Here is a 26,625-nt window from a genome sequence, read left to right as displayed (position 1 = left end):
ATGTGCTAAATGCTACTAAGCAGTAGCATTCTGCAGAGCTCTAGGCTACTCAGCAGAGAATCAGGCCCAGAAGTTGTAAATTTATGTGAAAGTCTCATAAAAATCTTTTTTCCTTTGTTCCTTCCTTCCTTCCTTTGTCCCGACTTCCTTCCTTCCTTCCTCCCTTCCTCTCAGCCTGCCTTCTTCCCTTTTTTGAGCTGAACTAACAAACTACATTATTTTGGGCCAGGAGTAGCTGATTTCCTCTTGTGTGTGACACAATTAAGTGTCCACTTCTCTGACCACAGCAAATCTGTGGTAGATCCACAAGTGGCACTCCCAGCTCAGTTGAAAGATGAAGTGAATTGAATTGAGTGGACAGGACTGTAAATGAAATAGTCAATATGGGAATGGTGCTGCCAATATCATAAAGCATTCCAAAATCATGAGTTCAGATACTCTCCTCAAGTTATAAAACTGGATTATACATCATGTTTTAATAAAATCAACAAGAGGTAAGTTTGTTTTTCTCGATCTCTGTTTACAGAGATTCCAGGTGCTTCAGTATCTCACATTTTTCTCTTCAGCCACAGGTATCAAATATCTAAACACAAACAGGTAGGGATATGCAAAAGAAACTTGAAACATCATGAGACTCATAAGCAAGCTGCAAGAATTGGCAAGACTTCTTTAAGGTTGGAAATGCAAACTGCAGGCATTAAATATCACACATTTTTTAGCTTTATTTAATAGGCACTTCAGATCCAAATTATTAAGAACAATTTGAGATAAATGATGTAGAAAACTAAGAGCTATTTCTTGTTAACAAGCATGTCTTTGAGCTTGATGAATATGCCTGGAAATGCAAGGCACTGTAGGGACTATCTCTCAGTTCCTGCAGTTTTTCTTTTGTATTGGCACTGGCATGGGAAGAGCATTTACCTTCTACGGTTACGAGCTGGTGGAGCTCTGAAGAAGGCAGAGACGTCAGTGAAGCCATGTCTTTTTGCTGTGCTACTGTTTAGTGTTATACACAGGAATTAAAGATTATCTAGTGGTGGGAACCATAGCTGGTAAGTCTTTGTTTCCGTTTCCATTCCCTTTGAAAGCTCAATAAATACATATACTTTTATAAGAAAAGTAATGGGAGAACACTGTAAATGTTAGCTGTGGTTTGAATCTGTCAGCAATTCACACACTTCTCTCAAAGGCTACAGCAGTCTTAGAACTGCTTTTTCATTGAGACAGATAGATCTTCTATAAAGCTTTTAAAGATCATTTTGAGAAATTACAAAATCTCATGGTTATACGTTGCTCTTCTTTGCTCCTCATCCTCTGACCAAGGAATTACTTCCCCTGTTGCAGTCATGCCCAGGGACATCAAATTTCATCATGTGAACACAGAACAAAATGACCAACTTGTAAGACTTGGAACATGGGAATTCATGGTTTTTTTTGCTTCACAGTGGTTTAAGAACTCTGGCTTAACCAAGAGCCAGTATGAAAGCAGAGTAAAAACACGCAACTTTAGTCTTAACCAAAGGGATTGTGCAGGTGCTAAGTAAGATTATCTCAGATTGCTCTTGTAGAAGCCTTGAAAGAAATACTGCTATAGCCCTCTAATTTCATTCTTATAGATCCCAAAAATTGGCTGTAAGGTTCGTCATGGTGAAGTAGTTGGATTTTAATCAGGTTTATTGGATTGACATGGTGAAGCATGTGTTAAAATCTTCTTAAGCAGAACCATTGGAAAATGTAAAAAATTAAAGGTGACAATGTGCTGTACTAAGTGTCCCCAGTCAGCCAGTTAGTGCAAGGTAACACTGAAGAACCAGTTGAGGGCAGTTGGGTCTTGGTAGAAAGGTTCTTAAAATTCTGAGAGACTAGTTTCTTGAGCAGTAAACCATAAGTGCTATTTCTGCTTTAACTGAATTTATCCTAGATGCTTAAAAAATCCAGGTAAGAAAAAGAACAGTACCACACACTGCCAAAAAATTTCCCTCTAAATATTGCATTTTTAACCAGGTCAATTTAATGTGTGACCAGCACTTGATCTGAACGGACAGCTTCTGTTAGAGAAGAGTGATCAGGAGCAAGTGAGAAGGGCACTGTCAGACCTTGCAGTGCTTGCACTGCTGACAGCAGAGTCAGGTGGGCCCCTGCTTTGCTATAGTTCAGACAGAAGAAAGCACCATCCAGTTTAGTGAAATCAGAGGAGCTATCCAATGTGGGCTCCCATATTTTAGAACAAGTGTGTTATGACTATAGCTAAAGCTGGCTAGGAATCAATGCAGCCTGCAATGTTCACACACCACGATAACATCACACACAGGATGGAGTTTTTAAATTTGTTTCATAAAATATATAATCTAGATTGGCATTTCTTTTGTATGCGTAGAAGCCTAGACTGGTTATAGGTCAAGGGAATTATCCAAGACCATTAAGCGCTCAAAATCAGAATGAGGAAGTGAAAGATTTCCTCCTAATAGGGACAGAGGCTGCTGGGATGTTTCCCAGGGGGACAGTTGCAAAAGTGGCAGAGAGAACAGGAAGAAAATCCCCAAACAGTTCAAGTGAAATCTGCCTCAGGATCTGTCAGATACATGTCATGCTGGGGCAGTGCTTTTTTATCAGAGCATTTGCAGTCTGTAGCCACCACGTTTTTTCCTTGGCTTAAACACAGTTCTAAAGTTCTGACATGCCACTCAATCACAATACCAAGTCTAAGTTAATCTGCTGTACTTTTAACTTCTAAATAATTTCTAAGCTTACAATAAGGCAAAGACAAAATTTTTTAAACAAGCACAAGAACCAACCGACCAAAACCAGCACCAACCAAAAAACAAAATCCCCAAAACAGAAATGAGATGGAGTAAAAAGTAGTGCAAGCCCTCTGTGCACAGTGCCCATGCCCCTGGTTCCTGTGCACCTGCCAGGCAGCTATGAGAGCTCTGCCCACACAGCAGGTTGATGACAAAGCATGGCTGATAGCTTACTCAAGGGATTTGCTATAAAACTTTTGTTTCTCCTCATGCTGTGGCATAATTCCTCAGGAGCTCTTGTGCAGCACATTGTGCACTTCAGCCATTCTACATACAAGCAGTGGTTGTTGTTGCTGAACTCTGGCAAACAGTGGGCGATAGCCCATGCCTCATTTCAACAAGAAAAACATCCTCCACAGTGTAGCCTGGCTCTGGGACAAAGCACTGCAACCCAAGATGGAGCTGTGGCCAAGAGAGTCCCTACAGCCCCCACATGCAGCTTGGCCCTTACCTGCATCATCGCCACCCCAGAGGGGCAGAGGTTCAGGCCTGGGAAGCAGTTCCCCTCTTCCATGGGGCTCCTTCACCTGCAAAACAGGAGGAACACATTGAATCACCAGAGCTGCCTCGTACACTGAGTTGTTTTACAGCACTGAAAACCAACATTAATTTTCATGCCAAGAAAATGTGTTAGCTGGAAGTGCAAGTCCCTGCTCTGGCTGTTCTTGTAATCAGGGGCAGATTTATGAGGTGCCAGGTACTACAGTCTTCCAGAAAAGACAAAGTCTCTGAGATTCACTACGATTTGAATTGCATTTTCCACATGAAGCATGCATGTGAATCTTACCTCTGTGGACCAGGCAGGTGGTCCTACTCTCCTGCCTAGGTCTGCTGAGGTGTGGAAGGTGTAAAGAAATTGCAAGTCCTGAAGGGGTTGCTTTCTGACATGGGGCTGCTTGCAAAGAGCTGCTCTATCATAGGCTGAGATAGCTTCAGTGGGGACAGGTGTGGGTGAGCCACATACCCTTGAATCTGTTCAGCCTGGGATCTACAGGCCCCTGTTCCTTTCCTAATTAACATATGTTCACCTCATCCTCATCCCTGCTAGTATGGTAGATCAAATTGCTTCTCCTCCACACTTAGAAGTTTTGCTTTTTTTGTTGTTTAGTTCTGTTTTGTGTTTCATGACTTATTTAATAAGCTTATCATGGTGTTTGGAAAGTGATAGATTGCCTGCTTCCCAGCTGACCTTGCTCAAGCCTGGAGTTCAGAGAGGAGACGCAGTGGCCAAGTCTTTGTGCTAGATAAGTACACTTAAGCCACAGTAGATAAGACCTAAACAGATCAAATAGTTAAAAAAATATATATATCTATACAATAGAGACTAACTGTAGAAAACAGCGTATTCTTTAATCTCACAAAGCAAAACTTCTCCCTTCCCACTTTTCTTGTTCTCAGAGAATGTGAACATGAAAAACCAATCTCCCTGGCGAATGGCACAGCTTCCACAAAGCCGTGCCTTAAGAGTCAGCCGTGGAAAACTGAAGCCTCCAATTTGTAAGGGGTAAACCACAATAGAGGATTTGTCTCTGAACCAGAGTTTAAGGGTGCTAATCTAAGTTTCGGGATTACTGTGTTCTTAGTGCCACTGGGAGAAGATAAAGAGAAGTGGAGGTCAGAAGTCTGTATATCAGTGCAAGCAGTACTTGACTGATTTTTCTGCAATTTTCAGTGCTTTATATATTTGGTGCAAAGGTGATGTTAATTGCAAAATCCTGCTTTTTTTTTTTTTTTTGTATTTTAGAAAGAGCAAAAAGCCAAGAATATTTCTGACACAACAGCAGCAACTACACCTGAAACAATAGAAACTACACCACCTTCTCTACTCTTTTGTACTTAGTCATACAGTTGTGTTCAGCTGCAGCATCTTTTGGTATTTCCTAAGTCTGAAGGCTGCCTGGAAAAGAAAGATGGGAAGAGACAAGATAGGCATAGAGATTGCCTGTTCTTGCATGTGCTTCTACTGGGAGTACTGCTATATTTAGCATGTAGTCCTCATCTCCTCTGCTGAACAGTTAGACAAACGTGATTTGCCTTATTAATCTAAATGGCAATTTAAAATCTGGAGCCTAATTTACGCATCAACGTTGTTAATTATTTCACTGCTGAACATCTTAACAAAAAGAGCTCGTTAATGGCTACATATTCTGTATACTTGAAAGGACATCAGTACCAACAGTGGAAGCAGAATACATTATCTAGACTAAACACCGTAGCCACTTTGTATTACAAAGGGAACATTTTACTCACAGATACCAAATTATACTCATTTATGAAAGCTATCTGTCTTCACTGTTGCTTTGTGGAGGGCAGTAGAAAGTCCACCCTGTTGAGCAATACAAAGTCTTTGGATCCAGAATAATTCTACTAGTTTTGATAATGTTTTCACTTAGGGCTCTCACTCAAATAAGTCACTGAATTCTGGATGGCACTTAGGATATCGAGATTTACAGCTTAATTCCTAGAGACAGAGTCTTCAAATGAAGAGAATGACAGGATGTGACAAAGCTGAGCACATATTATCTCTTTGTGTTGTGCTTGAGAAGTGCTAACCTAAAGTGAAAAGATTCATAATGTTTGTGACACTAAAATGTCTATAATTAGACTTTACAGCTAATTGCCCATTAAAATGAATGGAAGACATCCACATTTCTCTTTGTGCAACTCCTTCAGCACTTCTGAACTCTCAGCGGTGTCATCCTCCCCAGATACTGCTGTCTCTGTAGCCACGCCACGTGGCATCTGTTACCAAAACACCACCACAGCACCCAGTGCCCAGGAAGGACTGCTACCATTTCAAGTGACTGCAGTCAGCCACAGCTTCTGAAATGCAAGTGGGCCAGATTTGTGCTGGTGTTCAAAGCAGGAACCCTAGATGCATCTGAAATCTTGCTTGTTAGATTAGGATATGACTATTGTAACATCTTTCTTGCAGGTGTTCCCAGGCACATGCAAAGGTTTACATAGGTGGAGTTCTGCCTGTGGGTGGAAGAAGCAATAGTGCAGATTTCCATGAAACAACCATAACTTGCAGTGGGATTGTTTATGCTGAGATCAAGCCAACTTGAAGGGGCATAATTAAGTGAGCTGTGAGGTATGAAAAGCCTGTTATCTGTATTCCAGGTGTTACAATACTGTTTCTCCAGCCACTGTGTCTCCACACAACATTCTGCAGGCTTGTACTGCACCTTTACAAGAGGCCTAATGAAATTGGGTTTAGCACAGCTTTCCAGAATGTTACAACAATAAATACACAGGAGGTGAAATTATTTATGTCTGAGCTGAAGAGAGTTACCGAGCTTTGAGAAATATCTTTTCTTCTTCAGAATAGCTATTATACAGATCTGAAAGAGTCTTTTCCAAGGAGAAGCACCAACAATAGCAAGAGTAATGTTCTTCAACTGCATTACTTATTTACTTAATCATTTCCCATCATGTCTTTGCTATATATCATAAAACATTTGGCACAGGTATTTCTTATCGAAAAATGATTTTCATTCACGAAAAAGAATCTTCTATTCAGGCCACAAATTTCATTTCCAATAAATATATTGGCTTCACACTGGCAATTGTCAAATTTTGAGAGATCTTATTTATGACAATGTTTTTTCCTTCAAAATTATCAGAGAAAGGAGAAACAGAAGTTATTGCTGCCCTAATAACTGCTTTAAAGCTGAAAACAAATGGCTAGCTTTGGAGCTAATAAGAGAAATGCTGATAGCACAAGATTTTGTAAAACTTGTGAAGATTGCTGCAGGCCTAAGCTATTTGTGAGTGGCTTCCATTTCACCAGCAAAAATGTCTCCTTCCAAGACTTCTCTTACAGGACAGAGATGTTTAAATGTGTTTTCCATTTGTTCCTGAACAGAAGAAATCACATCCCAGTCAAAAGCCACGCTCAGGGACATAGCAAAACTTCGTGAATCATAGCTTTTGTGATTCATTGCCTTCCACAACACAGAACAGAGCTGTACTTAATGATGCTGAGAAATAGATCTGTTTGAATGGGATCAGCTGATGTAACATGTTGAAGGACTGTGTTGTATCCTGCAAGACAGTCACCTGGAGACAACAAAGTTGCAAACCTGCAATGCACTGCAAACACTGCCTTAAAGTAACTATGGATTCATACTGATGTACTTCATGATGTATCTACATCACTAGCTTGGTTACTGAAAGAGTTCTTCCTCACATACAAACAAAGCCATGGGAGAGCACCAGTGAAAATCAACACTTTTATGCCATACACTTACACGTAAATTCTCCTGTGTTGTTTATCTGTGTAGAATTACACCAGACTAAACTGTACATTGGAATTCTCTTTGTGTAGTACATTTGCTCATCACAAAGTAACAAAGAGCTGTTTTTATTATGATCAAGACAAGGAAATAAGAAAGCGGTTCTCATAAATCCTCCTAAAATGACTAACAGACCCCTTATGTGTATGGAGTTTGTTCAGAAACTGGGGTGAATTACTCAGGAACAGAGCTAAATTTGTCTCTGATTACTTCTGCCGCAGCACATCTCCAGGTCTTTGCTGCTTAGTGAGAAGAGGCAAAAGATAACAGCTCCAATTGTGTGCTGGGCCCACACTGAGACAGCTGTGGTTTGCAGCTGTTGAAATAAACAGAAGCAAGTTATCAAAGGGTGCTGTAGGTCATATGAGTCTTAGGCTGGTAGTTGCTAGGTTTCTAATTCTGGCCCTGAATGCTACTATAACCTAAGGACACCTAGCCTTCTGCAGTGCCTACAAGAGCAGTGGTAGGAACCTCTCTGCAGACATCCCTACATACAGAGACACTGGCTGCTTCAGAAGGGAGAAAATCCTATAATCACCATGGAAAGGAACATTTCTTTATACAGAAAGAGGAGTACAAAAAGAGACTAGAGGAGCAGACAAGTAATTTGGCCCACCAGGAGAAAGAGCAGAGTGTATCCATTGGCTGTCCTGCTGGATCCAGACTTCTATTTACATTGGCATAGATGTACATTTTCTGAGGAAACCTATAGGACTTTGCTATATGAACATCTTAGATGTTCTATTAATTTTGAAACACTGATATTTTCATAAAGCTCTAGTTCAGCACAGTGACAACAAGCTAAAACATGCATTTTCATAACAAAAGTCTATCTGTTGTGCATGAATTAACAGACCATACTTATATCTAATCCTTTTTTCTTAGTACTTGATTGTTCTTCCCTTCATTTTTCCTACTAAGGAATCATTTGGCCTGAAAATAAAAAATGAAATGAAGCTGGTTAGAAACAATGAGTTTTTGGAGGATGACTGTCTACCTGTGCTACACTTTAAATCATACTTTCATTAATTTCTGACAGCTCAAGGACATAGCAAAGAACTGATCTGGTTCTCTGTTTAAGACAATGGAAAATACCACTCAGTCTTACAGGACAGAAATATCATCTCCTGGGGAAAAGAAAAATGAAAGAACACATTCTAGCTGGCATGAGCTATACCTTTATTCATGTTAAATGTGAAAAATCAATTGACATTTTAGCTGATGGACCTTTGTTACAAGCATCTGCAGAGAAAGAAAGCAAATTAGCAAAATGTGTCCTTTTATATGCTTGGGTTCATTTAAGGTTGCAGTGTTAGTTTTATGAACGTGCAGAGAAAGAAATGAACTAAAGCTTTATTTCTGTCATTACAGTCGCGCTGTATATGGGATATAAATGGATGTCTACATAATGTCAGAACAGTCTGTTGTGTGCAAAACTTGAGATGAAATTGCATGCAGCTAGTACAAGCCCATGTTATTCTACACCCACATTTTGCAAGATGTGGTGGAGCTGGAGTGATACTGGCTTGGTAATGAGGGCAGTGATTGTTATTTACTATTTAAAAGCAGGAACAGAAACTGAAATATCTTGTGCAAATAAAAGTGGTCAGTGGCTACGTCAGAAATGTGATTAGCTCTTATCAGTGTGCTTCTTCCAGCTCTATGACAAAAGTGGCTAGGTCACTCATGTGGGTTAGAGTTAGATAAACTTTATATGTGATCTACATCCACTGCATCAGACCCAGCCTGTGACATCCTTTGAGTGACTTCAGTACAGTCTCACCCACTATTGGCATGTGCTGGCATTGCTTTCCAACACCTTTCTGAGTGTGGCTTGCCAAGCAAAGTACCCCACATTCTATCCCAACCTGTTCTTGCTGTCAGCCACCCTGGTTCCAACACAACACATACAGATGCTGATGTAAATGCATATGTTGGTATTAAGATATGCTTTGGGAATATTGTTGGTAAAGTTAAACTGAAAAACCGTATTCTACCCAGTAAACAAATTGAGAGACTCAAGCTGTAAAGCTCTATGTAAAAAATAGTTCTTATCTGGATTGATGTTGTTTACACTGGCCAGCCATGCAGCAACATCCAGTTTGGCTGGAACCAAATCAGATTAAAATCTAATTTCTTTTCTCCAGTTTCTGCTCACAAGATGAGCTTTAAGGTGGGAATGAATAGGTCCTGTGTTCTTCACCATGGTCCTCACAGTCTGGCTTTGTGTTTGCAAAGAATCTTTTTTTTTTTTTTTTTTCATGAACACTTCATGGTTTGATATTTGATAAGATGTTTATTAACAGGATTTGATCTTGAACAAAATGACTGGCAGATAAGATAAAAGTTTGGGAGTATTTAATATTCAAGTTCCTGCATGTTTACTGACTGTAGATGTTGGTCCCTAACCTTTGCTGCTGTGGGCTGGCTTTAGCCATGTGTCTCAAAGAGAAGAATGAGGGACATTTTGCTGTTTATTGAAAAAAATAAAAGTACAAAATAGGTCTTTTGAATGTGCTTATATTTTGCCTTCCAACTCCATCTCTACTACTAGTGCCAAGAAAAAGGAGACTTGTTACAGTGAAAAATGTTTATCACACTAATAGGTGTAAACAGTTCTTGCAGCTCTGAAAGGCAGCTGCTCCCGCTTTCACAGTACAAGTATTTGCTTGCATTCAGAGTTACATAATCAGATAAGCAAGTAAGGATTGCCTGTGTACTCTTTCATAGCTTTTCATTTCATCTCTCTGATCCAAACGAAGGTCTCCAATTGTGCTTGGAGAGCCAGATTCAGTTTTTTATGTTCTTTCAACAATGTTTATAGTATGCGGGTGGTTTTCAGTAGACAATGTACAACTTCGATCATTATGGAGACTTTCACCAGAATTAATACATTTGTGGACTGTGTCTTTGCTCCAAGAAAAGCCTATATTTCTCTCCCAAAATAAATGAAACAGCGTTCTTAGTAAAAGGATAAAATGTGATCCTAAATCACTCAAATACAGCAACAGTTAAGCCGGAGCTGAACAGATTTTGAGTGAAAATGTGACAGGATTGAACAAGTCAGTTATTATCAGCCTCACCACAAGACTGTTGCCAAGACACAGAGGATTCAAATCTAACATGTACAGAAATTTCACTGAAAGAAAAAGAAAGAAAATACAAATAGTCCACAAAGGCAACAGGCACAGATACTTTTTCCCCTAAAATTCCTTATGAAACTGAGAAGTGGTCAACTTATGTACAAATATTCCTATAGGTTTTATTTCCTATATTCTTGGTATTACTGGAATACCATGAATTGATGAATCAAATTCTGAATGAAAATTTCAAGAACAGAGTAGATGTGGCACAGAGAGACATGGTCAGGGGGCAGAGTGGTTGATACTGTTGAACTAGATGATCATAGTGGCCTTTTTCAACCTCGATGATTCTATGATACAAACATAGTTTTATCCTGAGAGACTTCGGAGTGTCCAATTTTTTTTCCATCCTTCTACAGTTTAGGCTGGGACAAGTGGTAAATTCAACATAGTCTTCAGTATGTGCAAATGTAAAAACAGATTCAGTCTTTAGGGCCCTGTAGCTTTGAGAGAATGATGGGCTAAAGACTGCAAACATTGTCATCAAAGGCAAGCCAGGGAGGACACGCAAGATGCAAATCTGTCTGTAGAGCATCTTCTGAATTGTGTGTGAAAAGCCCCTTCAATGCAGAACCAAAGAACTGCAAGTAGCTCAGGAAATGGCCAATTTGCGGTTGAGTTTCATGTTTTAGTTGTGCCTGTAATACAGAGATGGTCCTACCGGAGCCACACTTTGAAGGAGGAACCAGTTTAGAATAACAAAGTTTTGTTGACTATCCGTATCTCCCAAGCACTATGTGCAGTCACTTATTTTTAAAGAATCTGCCTGAAAATGTAGAGTGTGGAAAGTTACTGCCAGCTGAACTGTGAAGTGATATCCTGAATGTGTAATGTGTCAACAGCCACATAACCTGTGATAAGAACCTTGTTTTCTGAACTGTTATGTCAGCCTCTTTTCACCTGGCTTTAGGAAGCTGGTGTGGTAAGAAATCTCTGGTCTTGCAAGTGGAGTACTCCCGCAGATTAGCAAATATTATTGTTATTATTATTAGTTTTCATTTCCTCATCAGGACAAAATTACCCTAATCAAAATGGAAATATTTGCAAGGCCATTCCTCCCCCCAGAATACAGGTACTGTATTATCTAAAGGGAACATGAACCAAAAGAAGTCAGTGAGAACCAATTATAACTAAATAACTTCACTGTAGAACAGACTCTCTCTTTTCACATTATTGCTCTGTGCAGATCCAGGGAAGAGATGATATGAATAAAAAAAACTGTATAATCCCTGGAATTATACCACAAATTAGCTTCAATTCCACCTTTTAGAAAGAGGATATTATGAGATCTAATGAGCAACAGTTCCTGAAGGCACTAACAGGTCCAAATGTCCCAATTTCTAAGATACTGGTTTGGGATCCTACAAAGATCCCTGGCATATGAGTAGTGATTTTTACTTACTTTCTGTGGTGGTTTTACAGCTCAGTGCATGTGTGTCCAAGAGTAAAATCACCAAAAACTACTGATTGCTTCTGATAAATTAGCCAATATCATTGAACATAATCACATTAAACATTTATATAAAGGGCTGCTTTGAGGTGTTATGTATATAACAAGCTGGCACACTAGTGCTTATAAAGAACCCACTTTCAGAGAATTGAAAAACTTTTAGCATTTTGGAAAAGTGAAAGCAAAGCTAAACAGAAATATAGTGGAAACTCTAGAGATTCAATTCTGAAAAAGAACAACTTGGTGGCTGAAAAAAAAGGTACGCAGATTTCTGAAATTCTCCCAGTTACAGTAAGCGGATTTTAAAGATACTTTTCTTTTTAGACATATGATATTTATCTTGACAGAGTCTTACTCAACAGATTCATTGTTCCATTCATTTCCCTTTGGTGCTTTGAAAAGAAAGCAGGTTTGTGCTTTTCATTTGTAGCCGTTCCCCCTGTAGCTGTCACTTATTATGTAAAATATAAAAAGGATTGCTTCATTTCTGTGTGCATTTGGTTGTGCATGCTGCTATATTTTCCTTTCAGTAGGGGTTTGGAGATTTGCTTTGACAAAAAAAAAAGTATCTTTTAAAGCTGAAATAGCTCTCTTATAAAGCCTTGGTTACTGTTGGCTCAATTTAAACACCAACAAAACTTTAGAAAAAAAAAAAAATAACATCATCTCAATAATGCTGCTTGTTAGATATCTGTTTTCTAAGGTAGAATCTGTGTTGATAACTACACAAGAACCTTTCCAGTAACACTAGGTGCTTCTCAGTAAGAGTAACAACAATAGAAACATAGAAAATCTGTTGGCTTTAGTTATCTAAAGTTTTCCTTTAAGAGTGTTTTTTGAAAAGCACTTCATTGACATCATTCCCTGTTTTAATCTAAGAACTCATAGGGCTGAAGACAAATGCTCCAGTTGTGACAGAACTTGGTTTAACGTCTCTCCAACAGAGAGAAATCAAATCTGTTTCTTTCACTCCCCATGAGACTACTTACTTGTTGTTAAAACCCTGACCAGACTCAAAAATCAGACCTTTGAGAAGCAGACAGGAGACACAGGCTTCCTTCTCATCTACATCGGCTTCAACCAGCAACTGCATGACATAGAAATAATCCTTGAGACAGTAAATGGAATCCAAGGATCCTCTGACCTCAGGAGAGTGTTCAAGCAGGCTACAGGCTTCTGTGAGTTCTTACAGTTGCAAAAAGGATGCATTAATAGGGCGTGTTAAATTTCCCACTTTCACCTAAACTAACTCATTACTGATTTGTGAAAAGATTATTTGGGAGTGGGGAAGCTGTTTGAGCTCCCTTCCTATTGGAATCTGCAGTTTCAGTGCTTTTCTCAGGCTTGGAGTATTGCAGACTTTCAGTAGTGATATATGGGAGGGAACCCACTCTTTTCTGTGGTTTGGGGAAGTACATCTATTCCCATTTTGTGTTTCCCACTTGCTTGCTCAGCACTGAATTCTGCCTCTATAAGATAGAATATTTAAGTACATAATTGTAGGCAATGATTTTTCTCCAGAAAACAGGCATTGTAGTTAGGTGCTATCACACCCTTTTAAAAATTTATTGATTTAATCACTTCAAAATAAAGTAATAATACTCTGTTCCTACATTCATTTATCTACAAAGAAAAGCACTCTTTTTTTTTTTTTTGCATGGGAAAGCAAAAGCAATGTGGTTTCATGTGGCAGCTTGCTGCTAATACTTTCTTAATTGTAAGGGTTTGGATTCATTTTCAGTTCCTTAAAACGTGATTTCTAAAGTCCCATGAGTGTGACTCCCTCTACTTCAAGAGTGTCTTTCGTAGTGGATCAGATGGGATGATGCGCTCACAAAGCTTTTTATCAGGAAAATGTGATATTTTTCTTCTCCAAAATTAATTCCCCAACATAAGCAAGGCCAGTGCCTTCTATGCCAGTAAGGCTCTAAAACAATTTTGAAACAGTGTATTATGAGTCTTGAGCATTTTAGTTGTCTTGTTTCAATAACAATATTGAGTCATATAACACAGCCATACAAATTCCTGCACTGCTGCACTGCTGCTTTGGAAAGAATTACATTTCCATTAATGCAGACTTTTAGAAGAGTTGCCTTAACTTGTCTTTCAAATCCAGACAGCACATTATGGAGACTCTTAAGACATCCAGTGCTGACTTGACCACTCAAAGACAGAAAAAGATTTAAGAAAATGGAAGGGGGTATAATTGGATACATAGCAAACGCACTGAGGAGTCCTGGGATGTGGGAATTGCATTGCATTACCTTAAATGAGCTGTATTAACTAACATTGTAACAGGATTTACAGAACACATGACTTTACTTAGAGTTCTTAGCCAATTATAGCCTCTTAAGGTGGAAAATTATGAACAAATTTTTATCTGGAAGTTCCAGACAGAAAAGAAGTGATGTTTATGAACTACAGAGGAATGCAATAGATGCCATGCTAACAATAAGATGAGATCAAATTATTCATAGTGTTACTCATACTGAGCAAGACAGTTTGGATGTCTTGTGATATCTGTGGCTTCTTGGAATAGACAGAATGGTGTATATAGAGTAGCTGGGGGAAGAAATAGTCTTTTCTTTATGGGACATATTTTGGGGACAGAAATGCATTTCTTTAGAGGGTGAGGCATAGTTTTGCTAAACTTCAAAGTACTTCCTAGACAGGCCATGAAATGATCTTAGGTGAGGAGAAGGGTCATGAACTGGCCCAAGGAATTACTGTGGCAGGGAGGAATTCAGGGAGATTTCAACTCAACCCTCCTCTACAAGCAGTCCTCCTGGTGATACAGGCAGGCGGCACAGATGACCTTGCAGATGGTTCTACCTTTGTGTCTCCCTTCTTTCTGTACAACCTCTGACCATGTTATAGCATGGCTTACTGGCCCCTCAATGCATGGCACTGAATTTTGTTTTAAGTCCTGCTTAGCTTGCTATTTTACCAACCTAGTCTTTAGCTGCCCAAATTCAGACTTATGTACACATATGTGAGAGTTCTTTTATCTTCAGTGCTGTTGCTCTGCAAGAGAGGAGTATTAATTGCCTGTCAGGTTATTTTTACAACCTTGTCACACAGTGCAACAGATTCCCTTATTTATCTTCTATGTAGCCCTGAATTATCTCCAAAATGAGCTATTTGAGGCAATGGCTATAAGATGGGTAATAAACAGATTAGTATCAAACTCCAACAGATAAGTGCAGTTTCCATTGTTCTCACTAAATACAGCCTTTGAAGACCAAATGGATGTATTAGATGGTAAAAATATATCCTCTCCAAACAAAGAACTTTTTGACTGGTTTTGTTCACCTTTAGCATCAGAAGATCTGAAGAAATAAAGAACATTTTCACTGCTGGTTAGTTAATCTCAAGTTGAGCTGCCATAGCTGGCTTGTTGCTTATCAGAAGTGAGTCTTCATCTGTCCTGCATGTCCCAGATTCTGTCCTACTAGGTCTGTCTCAGATTCCTCACAGTCGGCATGCTATGGTTTTTCTGGTTACTACCATCAATGGAGCAATGAATACATTTCTCTGGTTTCTCTATTAGCAAAGCTGCTTGAATTTGTGTGGAAAAGGTGCTAGATAAACACAAGACTTAAAAAACATAGCAGAGAGAGAAAAAGAGAGATGTCATTTCCAGTCTAGGTACTGTGGAAACCCTGTGGAAAAACACATCATTTTGCAGCTGCAGATGTCCTCAGGGAAAAACTGTGACAATTAGTTACCTTTAAATAGGAATTATTTTAATTATTATCAGTAGTGTTGAACCAGCATGCAGAAAGGATGAGAGCATGTTTTTAAATTTTGATATTGACTTGTCCAATTAATTTACTAAATGCATGGCACTTGAACAGGCCTCCGATGGATGTACAAATGACTGAGTGCCTCAATGCATGTTTGTAAAGCAGATGATTGATGTAACACATCATTTCTTTGAGTCGTGGAACTGATTTATATGCTCTGTGCTATAGACATCGCTCTGTCAGTTGGGACTGTAGAAAGCCCTACAGGCAATTGTCCGCTATTCAGTCTTTGCCATTCACTGAAATTACACATAATTTTATCCTGTGCATTTGCAAACTGTGCTTTGCTATTTCCATTTGAAAATGCTTTTGTGTTAAACATTTTTGACTCATCTAAATAAATATTATCCATAATAACCCTATATCAACCCATTACAAAACCATGAAAGTACATACTGCATTTAGATTTAATACCTGAAACAAAGCCTGCTCCCACCTCACTTGCATGTAGCTTTCACTGCTTATCCTCCTAGCTACTGAAATATAAGCAACAGACAGATCTGAGATTGCTTTTCATTCTGGTAAAGCTATAGGTTCTACAATGAAATCACATTTGAATTGCCAGTCTTTGGATATACACAACTAATTCATAAAATACAGATACCTATTGGCAGATACATAACCCTCTGCATATGGGCGGAGGTATGTATTCAAATGTACTTAATTCCAAATTCCATTAAAAAACCATTAGTGGCACATTTATATCAACAGCTAAAAGAGCTTTAGTGCAGTCAGCTAGAAACAACTATTTAGGAAATAGCTGTAAGCTGTGCCAGTGAAAATGAGTTTTCCATTTGAGACTGTCAATTTGGAGAATTAAACTTCAACACATGATGATCCAGAAAATATAAACTTTGTGCAGACAGAAGATGCTGACTGAAGAGAAGTATAAAATACCATCTACACTGTTCTAATTGCTCACACTGAACAACTCACTTCTCTGAAGGCCTCTTTCATTTTTCAGACAGTGTTATAACACATTTCTGGAGCTTAATTTGATTTGTGTGTTTGTTTGTATGTAAAAAGTAAAACCAAAGCTATAGAGGTCCAATGGCAATGGATTCAGAAGTTAAATTACCTACAGTATACAAATACTTTCTTTAATGCTTTTGGCATCCTTCTTCCTTTTGTCTATATTGGAAATACAATATGGACAACAGATTTTCCCAACAGATTATCTCTCTGAGTGCAAGGCACAATTCTCAAGCTCAGTAGGCAAAATTCCCATCCTCCAGTCCTTATACAATTTGCATAAATATACCAAAATGTAACAATATAAAATATACTCCAAAGGCAAGAACATCCTACACATTAATATATTATATTGCAGGAATATGTTACTCTTCTGCTTTGGCAGGTAGTTCCAGATTCCTGTAAGTCTTATATTTAAATTCTGCTTATAATGTTCGGTTTTCTGTACCGTATAATAACACGTAAGCTAGCAACGTACTGTATGCTAGCTTAAATACTATTGTAGTGAGGTACTTGAACAATGGAAATCCTGTCCCTGGAGATACTCAAGGCCAGGCTGGACCAAGTTCTGAGGGGTCCTTTCTAACTCTAATAATTCTGTAATTCTATTATGTGATTCTATATGGGCTATGGGAAACTAATACAGTTTGGACTGCAGTGCCTCTCCCAGACATTAGTTACCCTGGTATTGCTAGGTGTATAGGTGAGTTTTGTTTATTTCCTGTTCCCTCTGGGGCAGAAGTAAATCCAGCATTCCTCAGTGAATGGTCAGAGAGTCTACTTTGCTGTATGTGGGTGCTATCTGCTGAGATACACTGAGCTGAGATCTTTACGCAGCTCTTAACAGTGGCATCCAGGAATGCCTTCTGTAATAATCTCTGTTAATTTAACATACTGCAGTGTGTACCAAGTAGTTTTAATTATTCCATCAAAGTGCATTACAGTGTTTCTGCCTCTATCAAGTGTAATCTGCCATCAGGTTGTTAATTTGCTTAGGTTTATTAAAGCCTCTCATAGTCTTCTCCACATTTCATTTCTCTGAATAATTCTGTTATATGACCTTTTTTAAAAAAAACTATTTTTCATTTCAGATAATATTTGTTCTGGTACTTTTTTTTTCATACATTCATTTCAAGATTAATTGAAATCACATACTAGACTTTCAAGATCTTGATTTCCTCTGTTGTGCATGTGCATATGTTTGTATATTAATTAGTGCTTATCAGGGTATAAATTACATAAATTAGAAAAGTTGCCTCATTGCCAATGGTGATCATTAAAAATGGAGGACTTCTTTCCAAAATGTGTGAGAAAATGATCTATCTTCCCTTTAAAAGCTCAATCAGATCAGTTCCCAAACTCTTTCTTTACGAGGACTAGTCAGAAATTTACTTTTCTCATCTCCACATTTTCTAATCAATTGAAAGGAATTTATTTTTATAATGTCCCTTTTTACAATGTATTTGCCTGAAGCATATTCTTACCTCATTTCATATGTAAGTTTCTAAAAGCCATGTATTATTTATAGGAGAGAATCATAAGTAGAACTATCTCAAATCATTTCCCAACCTTTGCTGTGGGTACCTTTTTCAGAACTCCTTATGTCTGAAGCAAGATTTGAACTATAATAAAGGACTGAAATCTATTTGAAATGAAGAACTCTACTACCCACGGGAGCATCAAAGGTTTTCTAACAGTAAAATAAACTCCTGCTATTGACCTAGTAGTCGGTTCCAAAGGTGTCTTTCAGAATAATTATATTCAAGTAAGTTTCAGAGAACTCATCCAAATCAGTGGCAACACTGAAATCCCTGTAACTCTAAGCAAGACTTTCTTGATGCTCCTTGCAAAAGATACTGGGCAAGGATGTACCTGAGAGGGTTGAGAAAGATAGGGTAACTCTCTCATCAGCCTCCACCTTCTTTCTACTTGTGTTCTCAGTGCATTGTCACTGCCAGCTATGCAGTGAAGTGTGAAGAGACCAAATACATTTGCCAGCTTTGCCCCACCACACCACACCTGATGTGGGGACAGATGCCTTTTTGGACTGGTGGTTTTCAGTGCCCTGCTCAGCACTGTCATGCTGTAGTGGCTGTGCCAAGCACACATAGATGCTCTCAGCAAGGTAAGGTCACATTGCTCAAAAGGAGTAAACACATTCATTTATTCTTTCCCTCCTCTCATCTCTTAGCTAGGGGCAGCACGGGGTTTTTGTTTAACTCTGGGGAGAAAAGATAGCTCATAACAGGCAGGGCTTTGGTATACTAGAATGAGATGTGTCCATGATGCTTTAGGACACACACCAGCTGACAGATAGGGCAGCAGGAGCTTTTTTAGAGAAAGAAGAGGAAAGAACAGAAGAAGCCTTGAACCTAGCTTTTGGCTGTGTATGGAGGGGGAGTGGGGAGTGGGGTGGAGAGGGGAAGATATTTTGAGCTTACTAACAAGGTCTACTATCTTTTGTTTATTTAGAGGAAGGTTTGAAACAAAGACATTACAATTCAGTGTAAGCAGCATACACATATTATGCAGGGTATAAAGGATTATTATTATTTTTTTTGTAATGAGTAAAGCCTGCCTTGAGCAACAGAGCTTACTAAACCTTCACCTGAGAGATTTGAATCACACACAATTTTCACCATGCTCACCTCTCCCAGTGTACGAGAATGTCAAGAAGGTCTAAAAGGTGCCAACCTGCTCTTTCAAAACCAGATTATTTGCACATTGTGCTGCTTTGCAATTTATTTTGAAAGGAAATTTACCCTTCTCATCAAGCTAGTGGCATTTACACAATCTGAAGTGTGCAGATACAAATACAAGGAGAGGGATAGCCATTATAAGTCATTACCCTGGCAGTGCTCCAAGGCCTCAGGGATTCAGCTGTTGCACTGATAGAGCAGATAAAAGCTTTACATAGAATTAATCCAAGACAGTTATGATAATATACCAATGACAGTTTCTTGAAAATTTCCTTTTATTTTTTTCCCTGGAAATACTTGAAAATTATCTAGAAACAGATATACAGAAATAACACGTGATTGTACAAATAATAGAGAGGACTTTGAAGAGGCTATATCACTAATCATTTATAAACTCCAACTGACACATGATCTGATAGAAAATCTTGGGGAGGTGAAAAGGATATATTAAGAAAAAGTCTCAATTTAAGACACTTTGTTTCAGTATAATCTTATTTATGTTAAGTCAGTTTTAAAGACCCTATTACATAATTGGCATCACTGTAAAAAAGCAACAAAGACTTTTTCTCCTAGACTAGTTATACAGAGACATGCTCCTTTGGGTGATGGAATTTAATCAGTTTGTTTTTTAAAAGGCTTTTTTCAAAATGATCAGAATTACTGAGATGTGTCAGAGCAGGTTTGATGCCATGAGTAGGCCCTTAATAATATTTAATCGCTGATTATTTTATGAATTAATTTGTCCTTGAATGAAAGGAGAGTGTCAGCGGGACCCTTATATGTGTCTGGGCACAGCAAAGAAACAGTAATCACCTGGTGACAGCACTGGATATACAGAGAAGGAAGAGTTGAGGGGAAAAAAGAGACAGCAATTATCCAGCAGAGACAAGTGGCATATCCCAGACTATCTGCTGGTTTAAGAGACAACCTTCTCTTCTCTTTGAAACATGGACTGCCTCTGCTCAAGTTCCTTGGTTTAGAGTGAAGGTAGTTATCTCACTTTTATGCAACTTTCAGTCATAGCCCCTGAGCAGGTCCCTACCCAGCAATTCTCTTTAAACCTGGCAAAGGTCAGGCCCTTGCTCCTTCAGTCTTTTTTATTAAAAGCTTCCTGCATGGTTTACTGGAGAGAAAGAAGCAATGACCTTACATTTAATCTCATCAAAGTCTCTGCGTTGTAACTTACTTAAAAGACTCCTAATGCAGGGTAGCTTCAGCCAAGGAGTCTTTTGCCAGACAGTTATTTTTAAAGCTGCGTGCAAAATATGTCTTTGCAGCAGACTCCAACTGCTGACTAAGCAGACTCTCCATTGCCTGCAGAAAAGATACTGAGAAAGCACTGAGGGAAACTGCCTATAGAAAATCCATCCCATATGCGTGCAAAACCCAGTGGAAATCAGTCGTGAGGCCCTGCAGCTAGTATAGCAATACATGAGATTTATGGCAAGGCGAAGGACTTGCAGAATCCCCTCTGTTTGGTGCTTTATTTTTTTTAATGCTTCAGCCTGTGCAAAGTTAATTTTCTACTAATGAAGTAAAATAGAGGAGTAATTAACTCCTCAGCTTGTGCATGTTTCCCCTACATGCTGTTCCTGGGTTTCTGGAGTGCACAGGACTTCCTCTTTTACTCGTCGTTTGATTTTCTCTGTTTAAAAAGCAGCAGACATATAAAAAAATATTTCTGCTGTGAGATCTGCACTCACAGTCTGATAAATCCCTTGTCACATTTGCTCTGCTTTGTACTTGGAAATACTCTTATTTGCTTTTTTTTTTTAATGTTTATACAGCTCTCTGCTTTTTTGTGTGCGCGCTCTCTGAGTAGTCCACTGATGATGATGGTTTCTGAGTACAATTTCCTGTTCCTCATTTGGCTTTTCTTCACAGGGCTTAGGTGGAGCTGGATGATGCATGAAAAGTCTATAGCCTGCCTCAGAAAAGCCCCTCCTTGATCGTTTCCAGTGAAAAGAGGCACTGCATCATTCACCTCTTCTTAGGAAAACTCCTGAAGCCAAGTTAATATTTCTAAAGAGGAAATATCGCTGGGCGTGTTGAAGGCCAGGTTGGATGGGGCCCTGGGCAGACAGATCTACTGAGTGGCAACCGTGCCTACATTGGGGGAGTTGGAACTAGATGGTCTTTAAAGTCTCTTCCAATACATTCTATGATTCTGCATTTTTATGAAGTAATGGGTAAATAATTTAGGTCTTTTACCATGTACAAAAAAACAGGTTCTGTTTCTTATGATGATCTTGGAGAGATAACATCACCTCTCCACAGTTTGTGTAAAGGAGGGATATGCTGCTTACTGTGGTTATCAATCAGTTCAAACATTGTGAGGCTAAATCTTGGCCTTTTGGCCTTGAACAGCCCTGCTCTTGGTGAGAAACATGCACAGAAAGAAAGCCTGGCTCACCTTGCTGCTCGGCTGGTTCTCCCAGGAGCAGGACTCGGTCTCTTGTGGCATGACACCCCGAGGGAAGGAGTGGTCATCCAGGCAGGTCTGGCACAGGGGGGCTTCCAGCTCTGCATCCCCTGGTGGTAAGTGCATCACAGTGGGCCCTGGGTATTTGAGGCTAGTGTTTGGGTGCTTTTCCACACTGACCATCGGGCTCTTAATCCATCTCCGTACCTGTCGACAAAGAAAGAGATTATGGACTCCCATTGCACGCTTTATGGCAGCAGTTGTATAGAGCAGTAGGGGTTCTCATTTGGATAAAGGCACAGAACTGAGAAAATAATCAAATGCCATGTAAACTTTGGTCTGTGAAGGCCATGGGACTCTTCTATGCTGAGATTACTTGCTGTCTTGTGCAAGCCTATCATCAGTTTATCTACAGCACCAGCTTTTCAGACTTTATAAAGACATTAAAGTATATGGTAGACTATTAGGAAGTGGAAGACAGCTACCCAAAGGAAGTACTCCCAGCCTACACTGTTCAGTTCCTCTTGTTGACAGAAAGCAGTGTTTTATTGCAGGTATGCAACATCAGTCACGTAAGCTTACTGCAGTCCCTTTTCAACAGCAGTATCTTTTGTTCATCCCTGACTTAACTTACTGTCTCAGCCTTCTCTGTGCCTGCTGCCGCCAAATTTGAGGTCATTCTTTCCCATTGACTCACCTGCAAGCCTCCTGCCCTGCATTTCCCTTTCCCCACTGCTCCCTGTGTGAGATGTTTTGTGCTGTATAAGGGAGGGCCTGTCTGTTCTCAAGGTGTCACATAAGCCCTGTGCATTTTGTTTGCTCCTCTTTCACTTCTCCCACAGTCTCTTTTATGCCATGGGAGTTGAACATGCTGGGCTGTCTAAGTGAGGAGCCAGAGACTCTCTTGAGCTGCTTTTTCAAGTCCATTTGTGTGATAGAAGCAAAGAGACAGCCATACGTTCTCTGTTACATTTACACTCAATCTGTTCAAAGCACAGTTGACAAATATACATTTATCTTCGTTCCTATTTACTCTGCCTTTTGGAGTTGGGAAATGGGAGCACATGAGGATACATGCTCATAGACTGCGTGCCAGAGCAGCCTCCTGTTTGCTTTGCGGCTTGAAACCTTGGTGCATCGGAGCAGGGCAGGGTGGCTCTGCCTCACCCTGGGCTCTCATGTCTTCCACTGCGGGAAAGCCAGGAAAAGGCCTCAAGCTTCATTAGGAGGTGATGTTTGCCATTAAAGGATGCTTTACATCAGGAAAATAAACATTTTACGTTACATTAGTCACAACTGCCAAGTGTTTGATTAGAAGTGGAAGTCTCTGTCACAGCAACTGGTTACCATGATGACTTCTGATAAACAAACAGAGTGAAACGTATCTAACCAGCCTTCTTCTGGTGACTCCACAGTGAGTGATATACCCACAGCTGCCCTGCTATGCTGGACTGACAGAAATCTCAAGGCTAGGAACATTTTCCTTTCCTCTCTATGGAAACCAAGCAAATAGATGTCCTTTGGGCAAATGTGCCACTTCCCACTGCATTCTCTGTCTTTATTTTCTGCTGATGTCAGCTTGTATGGACTATATCAGCCCGAAATTCTCTGGAGCATCTCAAAAATCTCAGTCCCCCATCCACCCATCACAGCTCTTGGATGCAATGGATGGCTGGTCATGCTTTGGTAACATATTATGTGATATTTAAGTCCAAATGCTTGAAGTTCTGTGGATTCATTTTTTTTCCAGGATGTTAAAACCAATCTGTAGGTTTTATTGAAATCTTCTGCTTCATAAATTCTAAATTAAATGACAGCACTGATAGATTGTTTGCTCGCTTTTTTTCCTTATCCAGATTTTTTCGGCTTCATGTTGAGTGGATGAAGTTGCAGGGGGTAAGAGTTATTTTTTGCAGATTTCATTTCAATAAACACATTTTGAAACTGATCTTTTGACTCTAGCAGGTTTTAACCACATTTATTTTGCTAAGCATAATTGTTTATGTGATTGTTAAGCACATCTTTAAATACATTACTCTCCACAAGTAAATTCATGGCTGTGAGTCTTGATCAAATTCCAGAACTTGATGTGTTGAAAAGAATAATTATGTTTCTGATTATAAAAAATAATAATAATAATTTTAAAAAAACCTTGATTTTCCAGTGTAGTTTTATGACAGGAAGTATTTGGTGCACTGCATGTAATTTTGAAAGGAGTAAACAAGTGTTCATTTGAACAACAAATAAGTGTTTGCTTTGACCTTTTAAAGTTAAACCTGGTGATGTTAAGTGTTTTCTGACCTGGATCTGCCATTCTTCCACAACATCCTGCATGTTAGGTGATATATTTAAAGGGAAGGAAGCAAGTTTGTGTAAAAGAAGAACCAGACAAGGAGCATAGAGGAGGCTGCGTTTCCATGACATACAGGATAAAGGTCCAGTTTTTCTCAAAAGTTAAGGGACATGGACTAGTATTTTGTTCAAGACTGCTTGACTCCATATAGCATCAACCCAGGCAGGAATTCTACTACAAATTTTTGATGTTTGAGTTTTCCTTAGGCTGAATGACGTTCAATTTTATATTTTCATATTCATTACTTTTGCATTACATGGTTATTCACTAATTTCTGTCACAGCTTTATCTGCTGTATCACTATTTTCTGTTTCCACTTATAAATATCTAATGTGCTTGTGTATTGGGAAGCATTCAAAATGTGACCTGGATGCTCCTGATACAGCAACAGTTGTCTGTTTCAAATGATCTAGTAGCTATTCCTTTTAATGACAATGAAACATACATTTCAGTGGCATAATGGTCATAAATTAAAATTACTGATCAGTGCTCTTGTATGAATGGCAACGATGAGAGAAAATAACAGAGCATGGATTTTAGTAAGCTGCACGCAACCTAGTGTTGGTGGCACTTTCTGACTGCAGCATCAGCCATCTCCTGTGATAGCTCAGAGTGAATGTTAAATGATTTTTTCTTTTCTTTTATGGCAGACTGACTCCTAGTTTTCACTCAAATGTGCATTTTTTTTCTCTGAATGACTTTTTGTTGCTTAAAAACATATTAAATTGATGTTTAAAGGTGTTAGCTCCATAATGAAAGATAAAAAAGAAGTCTGATTATGCTCATTGATCTGGCCATATTGCTGTGTTAAATAGAACAAGTTCTGGGAGGAACTAAGGTGAGGGAACTTCTGCAGGAACCAGCTTTGAGTCTGAATGGATGAGCAGGTTTGGTTTTTTATTAATACTTGAGAGCACTTTTAGTAGGTGAGCCCTTCCAAAGTTCAAATGCACCTGCAGAGAAAAGATTTAATTCTATTTCTCTTCTGTTGAACTGGACAACATTCATGCTCACAGACCTTCAGCCACATTCACTCAGTCTGTGGTGGTGCTCTGATTTGGCAAAATTTAGCAAAGCCTCAAACCTATTTTATGTACTCACTGATGAGATGCAGGCCTGGAGCTGAGGTGGCTGAGTACCTGTGCTTGTTACTTTTAGGCCTTGTCTACACAGATGTATTAATGTTCGTTGACCTAAATACGAATTAGTTAAGCACACAACAAAGCATTGTGTAGATGGTTTGTTCCAGCATTAATACAGACTTAATTTACTTCTTTTATCTAGCTTAAAATATCTGTTCTGATTCTGAATTAAAAACTCCATGAGGACCTTAATAACATTTTACTAATCTTCTCTCATATCTTTGGTTGACTCAGATTAATGTCCTTCAGATTCCCTCTGCAGACAAACTCATTGTTTGGCTTTGAAATATCACAGAAAATGCAAACGTGCTCAGAAGAGAATGATAATAGCTACCAGTACTCAGAGTGGAGAATTGTATGATTCACCCGTGTCTTTGACACATATGCCCATCCAAACTCATTGAAAATGTTGTCTTGGAACTGGAAGCATGAATTGGCAGCACCTTTATGTAGCCAGGCCAAAAGCAAACTTCTGAAGAAAAACAGCTTCCCTGTGTTTAGCTCTGCGTGTCTCAGGTTTCAGTTGAGGTTTGTGGATTATATATTACTTCTCAGAGTGACTCAGTTAAGTTTATTGAAAGGTTATGCATACATGTTAGTCATTCAATTTTCAGTCTACATTACAAGTTTTTGTCTGGCTTTAACGTTAATAGACCTCAAAGATTTTTTATATATTTAATATTTGTATTTACACTAGACAAGAGTCTTAGATCTATTGATCTCTATTTGACTTGGGCTATCTAAAATGTCAACAAAGATTTCAAAGTGCAAAGCCTCCTTTGAGTTCCCACTTCAGCACTAAATTGCGCACACACACACACACACAAAACACGACATGCTTCTGAAGAAACTTCTAACAGTTGTTTCCCTGAATGACAAAGACAGGAAGATTAGCAAGAAGTAGGCAATACTTTGTTATTTGGGGCAGTGTACAATGCTCAGATGCAACAGAGCTAGTTACATAATTCTTCATCGCTATGTAAGGAGTACTTGACTATTTAAATGCATTATTTTTTATCCATATACCAGTAAATAAACTAGAGCCTGCTCACAATTACAGGAAGCAATGATGTTCTGAAGTGCTTTTGAAGATTTCTGTACTTTCATTTAAAAGGCAAAAGCTCTTTAAACCCTCCAGGCAACGTTATCCACCATTACAGAATATAAGCAGCTGGCTGAAATAATCAAAATAGAACTGAGTGCAACAGAAAAGTGCTCCCAGTTTCTTGGGCTCCTTCTTGACTGCAGCTTTTTTACTCCTTTTTTACATCAAAAATTCATATCCGCTAGAAATGACTTCTACTCCATGCCTATAGTAGAGCACCCAGAAGCTTCTGGTTAAGCTATAATTGTGTTTATGAGATTCACTGTTCCCAGAGTAATCCTTTGAACTGCAGCTTCCTAGGTCTGTGCAGATGTTTTTGAGTCTACTTTGCTGGTAGCAGGAAAAACATTTGCAGACAGTCAAAGCTGTTAAGTATTACTTTTTCCTGCAGTAAACAAGATTGATATTTTTGCCTAATCTTTCAAGAGAAGTGA

The 26,625-nt window shown here is 39.0% G+C and overlaps 1 protein-coding gene across 1 annotated transcript in view; it reads right to left on the bottom strand.

Annotated features, from left to right (window-relative positions):
* Positions 1-26,625, bottom strand: part of SGK1 (serum/glucocorticoid regulated kinase 1) — a 69,596-nt gene that overhangs the window by 23,214 nt on the left and 19,757 nt on the right. Inside the window, exons 2-3 of the mRNA XM_015858450.3 lie at positions 21,583-21,798; positions 3,253-3,328 (exon numbers count right to left, since the gene is read on the bottom strand). Coding sequence (XP_015713936.2) covers positions 3,253-3,328; positions 21,583-21,798 — 292 coding nt within the window. The remainder of the gene's footprint in view (positions 1-3,252; positions 3,329-21,582; positions 21,799-26,625) is intronic.

The sequence above is a fragment of the Coturnix japonica genome, chromosome 3, assembly GCF_054131305.1.
Source record: "Coturnix japonica strain WE chromosome 3, WE-NBRP24, whole genome shotgun sequence".
Classification (NCBI taxonomy): Eukaryota; Metazoa; Chordata; class Aves; order Galliformes; family Phasianidae; genus Coturnix; species Coturnix japonica.
Note: the sequence above shows the minus strand (reverse complement) of the source record. Positions and strands in the feature narration are given on the sequence as shown.